Here is a 13,126-nt window from a genome sequence, read left to right as displayed (position 1 = left end):
AGGCACATGAGCCACTGTAGTGCAGTGGTTCGGGTGATGGATTAGGACTGAGGAGAACTGGGTTTGGATCCCTGTGGCTGTGAAAGTTCTTAAAGCCACCTACTATTTCTTAGCCTAACCTACCTCACAAGGTTATTCTGAGAAAGAAACTGGAGAGGAAGAGCATGATCCATAGGAAGGAAAGGCAGAATTTAATTAATACGTGAAGATGGACAGTGCAAATGAAACAAAGACTGTATGATGATCTTCTGCCTAAAAGAGGCACTGATTTGGCTAAATATCTACAAATATTCCTTTTTCCAATAACTAACACATAACCAAGTTCGATTCCAATTGTAAGAGTAGTGTCATTTCTTTCATATTGTACCTGTTTCTGATTGTGCTTATAGTTACAAAGTGTGTGTGTGACTCACTACTTAGTTATGTTTTATACCACAGCCTAGTGCTTGTAGCATTCCGATTTAGTAAATAACATACTTTAGCTGCAATTATTTTAGGTTCTGTTGAAGAACAAGAAATAACAAATTTACTTATAAAAATTGGCAACTTAGTACTTTGGGGAGGGCTTGTTGTGACTATAACTTAGTGGCTGAAAACCAGTTCTCCTAGTTATGTGACAGGTTTAACATTTGGAGGTAAAACTGCCTCGAGTTAAGGAATCTCCACAGACACTATTTGTTCTGAGTTGTGTGACTTGATATGAAACAGATAATGCCAATAGACGTGGTCATTTTGCTTTTCTTTCTTTCTTTCTTTCTTTCTTTCTTTCTTTCTTTCTTTCTTTCTTTCTTTCTTTCTTTCTTTCTTTCCTTCTTTCTTTCTTTTTAACATGGCAGTTCTTTTCCATACATTATGTCTTTTGCATAACAAAGTGACTAGATTTTGGCCATTTAAAATAATTTTCCACACTATGTTTTCCAATATTTCACCTTCAGTTATTTAAGATAAACTGTTTAATTTGAATAATAAATTATTCAGCTTTGATGCACGACAAGTCATGAGGCGATATAATTAGAAAGTTACTTTGTGGGAATGCTGACTAATGACTTTCGGGCGTAACATTTATGAGCAGTTCCTCTTTCTAAAATATACCATTTTTGCCAGTTGAACCATTTTCCCCACAGAAATTAGCAGGCATATATGAATTGAAAGATCTGACGAAGACAGAGCAGGTAACTGAAAATGATTCTGTTATATGCAAAATCCGGAGGTTAGCTGGAATGACAGCAGATCCATTGACTCAAGGGGAATTCCTTAAATATTGATTTAAGAAATCCAATTCATCACTCTAACTGGCATAACAGCTGAATTTACGCTTATGTTACTATTCAAGATTTACAACCTGCTTAGGACAATTATCTTAAAAGATGATATGTATAGAAATAAAACGATATTAGAACTCAGTTTTTGACCTAAGGGGAAATATTAAGAAACAGAATATGGTTTTGTTAAGAGAAAACAGTACAAAATGAAAAGGTTAACACAATATCACCCCAATCTCTCTCATTCCACATGTGCTGTTTCTTAAAAAATAAATGAACTAATCCAAACCCAGGAGAAGCAAATGACATTAAATTGATTGGAAAATGTGGGTCTAAAATCAGTCTTTAGCCCTATTTGTCTTTTAATTCTTGCTTTTAAGCAGTGTAACCCCAGCCTTGTGATTTAACTTTTAAATCAAATTTTGCTAGGAGGTTTATCAAGTAGACTGCAGTATTAATATGATACTTTTTGCTATCATCTTCCTGATCAAGTCACAGGTTCTCATTATACTATATTTTTATAGGCTTGCTTTGAAGCACATTTAAGATTGCAGTGTTAAGCATTTAACAGTGGTCTTGAGTTCCCCTGCTATTCATGAGACTGGATGCACCTAAAATTTACTGGCATACACCCAATAAGTTCAACACACTGATTCTCAAAATCATGTCACAATCATAACAGAACACACTTCCACAATGCTTTTGGGCTGAAGCAAAGGCTTCCTTCTCTTGTCCCAAACCAGATCCCTAAACAAAAGTAATATTAAATACAAACCGCATAATATATAATACATGTAGTTGTTGTCATAGCATTTACAAGAGAAACCTCTATACCTCAAATATGTCAAAGTTAGTTAAAAACTGAAACTTGGAAACATAGCAAAATTAGTTCTTCAGGCAGGCTTTCCCCCCTTCCATCACTTAGTTCCCTCTGTTTTCCCATCTTGGACTTTGCTTACTTTTTTTTTTTTTTGATATTATCTGTTTTAATTCTTGTTTTATATTGCTCAGACTGTAAGCTGCCCGGAGTAGATTCGTTTGAATCTAAATGGGTGGGGTAAAAGCTGAATAAATAAATAAATAAATTAGCAATTCTGGATAATAGAATGAGAACAAATTATATTTTGTCCTTCCTTCCAGTCATTTTAGGCTTCTTTAAAAGATGGATATGGCAGGAAGAACTTTCATTTTCCACTGTACCATCAAATTTGAGAAGCCACTCGATTTGACATAGGAGGATGTCTTTGAATATAATACTAAGTGGATTGTTGCTTGGTACATCAAAGTCATCTGTGCCAAATGAGAGGATCCGGCTTCTCAACACTAATTATGAGCATAGCTTGGCTGTTTTCTTCTTCAGGTTTACTTAGAAATATATCTAACTGCAGGGTTCTTTTTGATGTTTCCATACCTCCATTACAACTCCCACTTAAAAGATCACAGCACTCTGACCATTATTAGAATTGCACATGAAGGGATTCATATCCTTCTTCACCAATATTTTTCAGAGAATGGTCTTTGTAAACCTCCTTCTATAGATGAGAGCAGGGCATACTTGAAGGTTATGAAATATCAGAAGAAGAAAATTCAAGGCATTTAAGAGCTCTTTTGCCATAAAGGAAATATATGGGGTCTCCTACCCCACCGCCACCCTTTTGTTCTGTTTTGCTTTCTTAGCTCTGAGCACCAGAATTATTCAGGACCAATCCTGTGCAGCAGTCTTGTTATATCTTGCAGACTTTAGGTCCATTAATCCAATAACTTTTATTTGCACTGTGCCAATATTCACTACCTTAGCTCATCACCATAATCACCTTAGAACAGCCTCTATTTTATTGTACTTCTCCATAAAACTTTTGCTAAATTTTATCAATCTTGAAAATGATATGGGGGCTTCAGAAAGAAATGCTTGCCTCCATGTTCACATGTATATACAGGAGCATTGGTATTCTGCAGGAATCGGCTCTTCCTCTTCTCCCTTTAATTCTCTAGAAATTAAGTATCTTAGTGGATAACCATTGCTTCCTATAGTGCACATATATGTAAACAAATACGTAACTATGTAAACACAGAAGGGCACAAAATAAACATTTTCCCTTCTGAGTAGGTTGGGAAAATAAATAAACATTTTCCCAACCTACCCCTTTCCCACCAGTCACCTAATCCAAATAAGTGGTTCTTAACCTTTTTGAAAGAAATGCCCCCTTGAGCCATTGAAGAAGTTATCATCGCCCCCCTCCCCACAGTGATGATATCTTATTTATTTGTTTGTTTATTTGTTTATTTTTTTTATTTATTTAAGACACTTAAATCCAATGACCGCTGAAAACAAAATTAAATTCCAAGAAAATGAAATGCTCCCAAAAAGTAACATTTAATTATTTAGTTGTAAGCGAATTTTAAGACGCAAAAAGAAATATTAAAAGGGCATAAAAACAAACCGCAATGCAGGAACTAAAAATTTCAAGACAAAAACTCTGAAACTAAATTAAGATTGGAGGAAAATATATATTCATGCACACTGTAAAAAGGCTGCATCCATCTTCACAGGTTTAGCTTGCTCCAATGCCCCCACACCGCCCCTTTTCGTTCTACTGCCCCCCTGAAAAATGAAATCGCCCCCTGGGGGGCATTATCGCCCAGGTTAAGAACCACTGATCCAAATAATCAATGTAGATGAACATGCTTCAGTTGCAATTATTTTGTGATACATACAATGAGGTTCATGAAATGTTTTTACTGTTGTTACCGTTATACTTTATATACTTGGCTGCATGAAGAGGACAGAGTCACACACACACACACGTAGGCATGCACCTTAGAGAGAACCTTGTTTGTGAGAGTTGGAATGTACAGGTATTATCAGCAGCAGCAGCATGATCGTCATAATCAGGCCTGGTCCTACAACTCTAACTTCCTTCTAATAAAGACTCTGAATGCATATCTAAAATACTAATCATTTATACAGATGTGAAGTTATCCATTAACATGTACAACTGTCATACATGAAGCATAGATGGCTGATTTGTATGTATAGACAGTCATTCTAATGCAACTGGATGTACATGTGTTCATAAAGGAAATCTCAGTAGGAGCCCAGCAATTTTTGCCCATCCAAGGACATTCTTTCACCTGGAAGAACATGTGACAGAATGCTGTAGCTTTTACCTTCCTGTTAAAGTATTCATGCTTACTGATTAACGGGGACGGGGGCAGGGCGGGAAGAAGCCCTGTGCAGGTCTGTCTTGTCACATGATTTCCATGCACAAGGAGAAACATCCAAACAGCTAGGTTCTGACAATAATCAGAGCACAGCTACATACAGTATGAAGCTCCCTGTAGTGAATGAAAACCCTTATGGATGCCTGCTGAACAAGTGATTTGCAGTTTCCTTTGCTGGTTAGGGATGGGCAAATTTGTCAATTTCAGCCCCAGCCAGTCTCTCCTTTTTCTGACCTTAACTCCATTTGAACCTATTTGTGTTTCAAAAATGAGTAACAGGACCTACACACTCTCGGAAAAATTTTGAATGTGTGCATCTACGTATCTATTTCTGTCCAATGTATACATTATTTTTCAAGCAATTTCCTTTTATTCAGTGTGTGAATGTGCCTAATTTTCAGCATTATGTGCATTTTTGTGCACACTAATCCAGAAACTATGCATTTTTGTACATGTCTTTTGATTGGAGAACAGTACTAGAAATCTGGGAAAGTGTGCATTTGGCAGCAGAAGTACGTTTCACTTCATTTCTTGTTTTCAAAGATGCAAACTGAGTAACTTTGAAAATATGGACTCCATGTAGACAATGTAATTGGAAACAGATTAAATTGCCAAACAAAAACATTTGGGACGAAACATTTGATTGCAAGTTTTTTGGCCAGAGCCAGCTTTTTACTGATAGTCTCTGGACTCAGTAGATCCTTGTCAATGCACTGTATACCTAGACGTTGTAATAAAAGTACAAGATGGAGCAATAATGTAATTAAGCAATATAAACCACAAACAAGTCCAAATCCTTACCCCAAGGTCAACTACATGTTATGCTGTGATACTGATGATATCACAAAAGCTTCTTCTTCTTTAATGCCCTAAAGGCAGTCAGGGGAGTAGAAGGGTCACTGATTTAATTAGCGAAGCAGAAGAGAGGGCTCACAACATTTAAACCTTTCACCTTCACAGTTGCTTACAACTCAGCTTACAGTAAATAAATGCAGATTTTGAATGGGAAGGAGGAGAGAGTGAGGATCTCCTCGGCTTCCCTTGATCTTTCTACACCTGGTCTAACCTTTGCTGACCTTCCTTCAAACTTAAGATTGCTAGGTTTGCTGATGCCATAGCCTTCCCTCTCACATCTCTGTCTTGTCCCTCCAAGGAAGAGACACATCTTTCTTCATTAGAGATGACAGGGGAGCTGTGGTACCTGGTTATGTTTAAATACACAGTATTGTTTATATGGTTCGTTGCCTACATGATGGGAGGGGAACAATGAGGGGCATGGAATATTGTCATGAAATGTTCTGACTGGCTAGAAGAAACTAGGGAGAGACAGGATGGTTTTGGTGTCTAAGGTCTGAGAGAGAAATTATGCTAGGTTATGTATTAGAGCAGTTGAGAAAGCAAACTTGGTCCCACTGCCAATAAAAACAGCTGTTGTAAATGAGTTCTGCTTTTTAAAGAAGATTTAAATGTAGGCGTACACACAAGATACGTGCACGCACAGAGTAATATCGCAGGGGAGTGAGTTTTCCTGCTCATCCACCAGAGGTCCATTTATTTTGAGGCAGATATGGAATTAATTTCAAATATGTGTACTGTACATCCCTACCCACATTTTTAAAAACTTCTGCTATTTTTAAATAGCACTATACCAGCTAGTAGGAATTAAAATAAAAAAAAAAACCCTCTTGGTTTGCTTGCCAAAAAATCCCCTACAGTGCACCCAACATCTGAGTGGAACCACCTGACTGGAGATGATGGCAGGGGTGGCAACAGCGGGGGGGGCAAGGGGGTGAAGATGGAGAGGAGGCCGAGGCAGCAGTGGTGGACGGTAGAAGGGAGTTGGCGGCGGCCAGGATGCACACACCAACCCAAAATCAGAAAAACAACCTGATCCATCTCCTGATTTTTTTCCCAAAAAACAAAAACAAAACAAAATAAAATATGTCTCTCAATTTATTTAAGCAGTGGGATCAGGCCCTAAGAGACAGTTTGAGAGGGATAGCTGATAAACACAATAAAGAATTCTGTGGAATAAACTTAAAAGTCTGGGAATAAATAATATTATTGTGACAGTGTTGTTTTTAATAAAACCTTGTTCTATTCAAGCTGAGTGGTGCTGAGTTCAGTACTTCAAGGCTGGTTATGTGGAAGTGTTATAAAGGCCAGAGTGAGGGAGCAAATACAGACACGTGGGGCTGCTAAAGGTTGGATGCAGTGATTTAGGTATCTGTCTATGGAGTCAGAGGTTGAGAGTTCAATTTTCCACTGTGCCTTCTGGAAGAACAACCAGCCTGTGTAGCCTTGGGCAAAATACCGAAGAAGAGTGCCCCCAGAAGAATAGAATGGTAAAAGGGCCTTGTGGCACAGTGGTTAAACTGCAGTACTGCAGTCAAGACTCTGCTTGTAATCTTTGTTTGATTTTGACAGGCTCAGGTAGCTGTCTCAAGGACTTCTGTCCTTCTGAGATTGATAAACTGAGTACCCTGTATAACTTTTTTTAAAGTAAACTGCCAAGAAATTGCTTTAAGCGCTATGGGGCAGTATATAAGTAGCACATTTTGCTTTGCTTTAATGACCTCTGTGTATTTTCTGCCTAGAAAACCCTGGAAAGAGTTGTCATGTCAGAATCACTTGGTGGCTTATCATCATCATTTAAAGAGACTATTACTTAATAGTAAAGGGGAAAAGATAGGAAGGTTTGACATCAGGATATGAGAGAAGGGATGTGACAGTAGTATGGCTTCTGACATCTGCAACCTACTTATCTAGATGCAGGATTTTCATCACCTTTTCAATCAGAAGTGTTGTGGTTGTTGTTATGTGCCATCAAGTCACCCCCAAAGTATAGTGACCCCATGAATGAACAATCTCCAAAATGTCCTGCCCTCAGCAGCTCTGCTCAGCTTTGCAAATTCAAGACTTTAGGGAGTCTGATGGGAGCAGAGGATAACGGAATAAAAACATGGCAATAGTTATGTCTATCTCTGGCCTCTGTGGAAAGGATCTAGAATTAAGAAATGTTATGAAGAAAGGGTTAACTGTTGTAGTGACTTCTGAATCACACCATGCTGTGGAATAAAAATCAATACTCAGAAGCATAAAATACAGCCGTTTTTTATTTAAAGTACAAGCAAATATTTGGGAGGAGAGACACCACCAGCAGGGAGAAATCTTGGTTAATGAGTTTCTGACAATGATTATAAACAAGTTGTATTTATACCCTCGAAAACATGTTTTCCCCCCTACAGTCAGCTTTATCAGCAGAAGGTCCATTATCATTAAGCTACATTCCTCGTGTCTCTACTTTTATTAAATAATATTTAGTTGGATATACTCAGTACCAGGTTCATATCTCACTCTGTCCTCTTCACCCTGATCCCAACATTCCTGTAAAGAATTAAAAGATCCACTTACAGAAATAAGCTCTGAAGGCAAACAATATGGAAGAACTATGAATATAAGTAACAGATTGTAAAAATTTAGACACATATCATATATCAAGATGTTTAAATGCATATAACATGTTTCCACAATGCACACTATTGTACTTAACAGAACAGGATAATCATGGCTCTTCCAATATACAGTACTCTGTAACTTGGCCCTTAAGCTGTTTCCACATAGGAGTTTTTTTGCACTAAGAAGTGACTGCTTTTCTTCTGCGAGTTTCACAATGGATTGACTTCTCACACTATTAAGGATATTGCAAATTTTCTGTATGTATTATGGAGACATTTGTACATAACATGCTTATGTGCCCCCAAGTCAGTTCTGACTTAAGGTGATGCTTTCCAGAGTTTTCTAGGGATACAGTACTCAGAAGAGTTTTACTAGTCCCTTCTTCTGGGGGCACTCTGGGACTCTGCAGCTTGCCACAGGCTAGCTCATCTCCTACAAGACAAAGTGGGGATCCAACATCTGACTGTTGCTCAATCCAGGTCACTGTGCTATCCAGCTGCTAGTAGATGTAGATATGACAAACATAATTGGGGTGAGGAAGGGGAGAAGCCCTATCCACCTGCATGACCACTTGGAAAAATATAAACACACACACACACACACACACACACACACACACACCCCAAATTCTGAGCAATGCCGTTTAAAAAATTGCATCATAAAGTCTCTCTCTCTGTTTCTGCCCCCCATCTTGCTTACTCAAAGACACATACTGTACCCCTTCATCCTCAGGAAGCAGAACTGTAAGTAAGATGTAAATGCAAAGAAATGGGTGTGCAAAAATATTTTTCTCCAGTGCCTCATGTAGCAGGTCCCATAACTGTCTTAGTCCCCCACCATGCATAAAGCATGAAAGCAACTCAAAGCATGCCTACTCTTACTAGACCTGGAAGTTGGTTCTGGGGATTGTCACCCAGAAAAGTAGCTTTTGCAAATTTTATGAGGAGGAAAAGAGTTCTGCTGACATTTCCATTCTGCCAGCAAGAGCTTGGGGAGGCTACAATGCCATCACACTCACATCCATCTACAACTCAGATGGGAGTGAATCTCCACACCCGTTCCTCCAGTCTTCCTTCCCTCTAGCATAGTAACTTTAAACCCTCCTATATACTCATAGCTGGATAAATCCTCAGTGCTGCTCCAACTTGCTCAGCTTTCTGCAAATTTTTGTTTCATACTCTTTAACGTCTGCTAGATCTTGCTGACAAAATACTGTATTAACTCTGTCATTCCTATGTGTACTGTTCCATCCTGTGGGTTGTTGTTTTTTTTCAGATAAAGTAAATCTTGATTGATCCCCCCCCCCCCCAAATAAAGTAAAGCTTATAGATTATTCATCACCACTACTGCCTTTCCTTAATCTTCATTATTCTTCTACATGTTGTATGTTCAAGATCTGGCACTGAAACGGTTTAAGAGGCCATGCCTATATCTTGTTATGACTCGCTTCTTTTGTTACCAGTTAAGAAATCTTTTATGCTTTACATTAGAATGATAAATACCGCTGTCAGACTGAATAGGATATCCAACTCCTGGTATATCAGGAAAAAAACCCACACCCAACAAACAAACAGGAAAGCAATAAGACAAAATCAGTGTGGCAACTTAAAGACTAACTGCTATATTTTAATCTGAGTTTTTGCAGATCAAGTCCACTTCCTCAGACATTAGCTCGATTCTTGATAGTTTACTGAGATACAAGATGGGAGAGAGGGCAGTTTCAGAGCGCAATCAAAGATTTTCCACACACACTAGCAGTGGCAAGCATCCAAAAAGCAATGCGATACAGCCAACTGGTAGTGAAGAACAGCAACAAAGCTGTTACTATAAGCCTTTGCTGCCTTGGCTAACACAACAAATTCTTTGTGTTCCAAAAGGTTAGTACAAAAACAAAGGCTAAATATATAGGATTTTTAAAAAGCTATAAAATTAATTAGCTCCATTAAAAAACTTTATAGTCAAATATTATGTATAAATTTACTCAGAAGTAATAAAAATAATTGCATGCTGTCAAATTGATCTCAATTTATGGTGACCCTTTTCAGGGTTTTCTAGGTAAAGAGTACACAAATGTAGTTTACCATTTCCTTCTGCTGGGAGCATCCTGTAACTGTGCAGCTTGCACAAGACCACAAAGTCTAGCTTTTCTCCAAGGAGGCAAAACAGAAAATCAAACTCCCAACCACTGACTATCAGCCAGTTACTCAGAAGTAGGGCCCAGTGAATTCATGACAGGCTTACTTCTGCATAAGTACTTGCATGCAGTCTTGCAGTGTAATCTCCTGTATATCGACTCAGAGTATAAGTTTCACAGAGTTCAATAAGGCTTACTCCCAGGCATCACACTGCACTCTTTATCTGTTTTCTTTTTTTAAAAAATAGCTTTCCTAGATACGTTTTGTCACCTGATTCAAATGCTCTTTGATAAAACCTCTTTGGGTGGCATACAGTACAATACCACTGCAGACTTGGATGACATAGGTGTTCTCTATGGCACACCATCCACATCTGAACATCCACAGAAATAATATAAAAAACCTTGTTTAGCAAACTTGTATTTGAAATGGGGCAACCAGTGCCAAAATTCAAAGGCACATGTGCCTATTCTGCCTTTTGCTTCTTAATGTGGGGGGGGAAGCACTGGGAAGACACAGAAAGCTTACAAATGGAACATGACAGATGGACCTCACCCACTGCCATAAAATTCTGGCAATAAGGTATGGAAATTACAGTCTGAAAGTCATTTTTAAAAGCATCCTTGAGTGCTTGGCTGGTGTGCACAAGTCCAAAGGTAAGAACCTGATTTTTTCAGCCTTAGGTGAAGGCAACAGATCTCATCAAGAAACTACTCTCCTGGAAGAAACAGGCAGCCCAACGAAGTTTAGGTTAAAATCCCATTTCAGAGACAACTGTTTTTATCTTTCAGAGCAGGAAGATTTTAATCCCAAACATACTGATTTTTCTGCATCTCTTAAACAGTGCCTAAATACCTGCCTAGCTTCTCTCTTGCCTAGACTACTCACTAGCACTGCTCTCCACTGTAGTAGCAGTAGTAGTGGATAAACTGAACTAGTGTGGCGTAGTAGTACATAGAGTGTTGGGACGAGGAGTTATGAGATGTGGGTTCAAATTCTTGTTCAGTCATGGAAACACATTAGGTAAAATTCGGCACCCTAGTGTATTCTAAGCAATGTTGAGATATCTAAGGAGAGGTCTTTAATATCTCACATTGCTTAGAAACCACTAGGGTTGTCATAAATCCAAATTGATGGTGCACACACGCACACACACACACACAAGATTGAAAGAGTTGCCAAATACAGCCTGCAATACAGGGACAAGACGATCCCTTGAAGTCAACCGAGGGCAATATATAACGTGACTAGAAGGTAGCAGGAGAAAAGCTGACAAGGTAAAAGCAATTCTAGGGCAAGTAGCTAAGGAATCAAGCTGACACAATGTGCACTGCAAAAAGCAAACAATCCACACCCTCTCTCAATACCCTTCCATTCCGACAGTCATCAACCTGTATGAAAAGCCAACACTGTGACCCAATGCATCTCTCCTCAAAGGCAAGTTCTTACTAGTTTATGGGGAACTGACAGGTAGGCAAACAAAAGCACAGAAATACGAAGTATTTCCTCCATAAAGGCAGATTGAGGGATTGGGGACAAGTTCATCCTTTTATTGTAACTGTGAATACAAGAAGATCCGATGAGGTGGGGTAACCCCACCGACCTGATTATTCATCCTGTCGATCAGCTGTAGAAAAAACCAGGTGTGACGGACAGCTCTCAGAACACTCCTGTCAGTCAGGTCAGAGCTCCGATGTGGGAGCCAATGACATGACAGGAGGGGCGGAAACAGGAAAACAAAAGGAGAGCAAAAAAGACAGTTAGGACAGTTTAGGCAGTTAGGGCCGTGGTTGTGTTAGAGAGAAGAGCAATAGAGAGATAGATAGGAATAGGACAAGTGTTGGAAAGTTTATGTGATTAAGATTGGAAAGAGTTAAAAGTGCTAAGACATAAATAAATGGTTGAATATATAAATACCATGATTAAAGTGAATCTACATAAGCAAACATAAAAGCAATCAAAGCAACGTTTATTGAATGAAGAATAAAAGACCATCCACGATTTTCTTTATATGATTTCCCTACAAACCCATAAATAAACGTTGTTATATTGGACAACACTGATCTAATAGTCATATTTGGTGCAGAGAGGTACATATCCTCTGGTGGCAGCGAAAAAGGGTGAAAAGTACATGTCCTGCCCGAAAGGGAACTTGAGTGTGTCGAAAAACTAACAGGGGAACTGGTGTGTGTGTGAGAGAGAGACACCAGGCTTGGCGGCACCTGAAAAACCTGAGACCCTTATGGCGGGCCGACCCGTGGACGTGAGGAGGGCTGACGCTTCCAGGGGACACTTGACGCCGACACTCCCAGGGGACACTTGCCTCGTAGGCGCCCCCTAGACGCGCGGAGGCTGGCGTCGGAGAGTTACGACAACCACTCGCCGCCTCCTTTCGAGGAAACCACCCGCCGAGCGCTCCCAGTTTTCCAGCGGGCGCCCTAGGACACGTGAACCGTCCGACGCGCCCCGACACAACTTTTTTTCCCGCCCTGCCTCCCAGCCGTCCAGAAAGGGGAAAGGGCGGCCGCCGGGGCGCTTTTTTTGGGGGGGGGAAGAGAACCGCCTGAAGTTCACTGACCTGAGATGCCTCCCCCGATCACGACCACGTCGTAGTCGGCGCTCATGGTTGCCCCCTTTGCCGCCGTCGGCGTGGCTGCCTGCCTAAGTCTTGGTCCGCACCGAGAAAGCCCGCGGGAGGGGGGGGGGATGCCCTCCCTGCCTTCTTCGCCTAAGCACCGAAGTCCGCCTGCTTGTTCGGGCGAAAGGCAGCGGCGAGGAACTTCCCCGCAGGGTCTCCCTCGGCGAGGCCCCGCCCCTCGCCGCCGCCGCTGCCAATCACGGGCTGCCCTCGGGGATTGGGACACTGGCGGAGTCAGTCAGTGCCTGCCCAAGCGAGAGGCGAGGGGGGTGGGAGTGGGAGTGGGAGTGGGCTGGTTGGGGCAGCGGGGCTGGGCTGGGGGGGGGGGGAGAGGGGGGCAGGCGGGCTGGCAGCGTTTCCTTTGACAGACGGCGTCAATCCCTGGGCAGGTGGAAGCGAGGGCTGCGCCC

General features: G+C 40.6%; 1 protein-coding gene across 1 annotated transcript in view; it reads right to left on the bottom strand.

The window, feature by feature from the left end:
• LOC110074057 (amine oxidase [flavin-containing] A) overlaps window positions 1–12,878 on the bottom strand; it is a 50,729-nt gene extending 37,851 nt beyond the window's left edge. The window contains exon 1 of the mRNA XM_020783900.3: window positions 12,657–12,878. Within this exon, the coding sequence (XP_020639559.3) occupies window positions 12,657–12,702 (46 nt within the window). The 5' untranslated portion in view covers window positions 12,703–12,878. The remainder of the gene's footprint in view (window positions 1–12,656) is intronic.
• Between the last annotated feature and the right edge of the window lie 248 nt (window positions 12,879–13,126).

This window comes from Pogona vitticeps, chromosome 3 (genome assembly GCF_051106095.1).
Source record: "Pogona vitticeps strain Pit_001003342236 chromosome 3, PviZW2.1, whole genome shotgun sequence".
Taxonomy (NCBI): Eukaryota; Metazoa; Chordata; class Lepidosauria; order Squamata; family Agamidae; genus Pogona; species Pogona vitticeps.
This window is presented reverse-complemented; position numbering and strand designations above follow the sequence as displayed.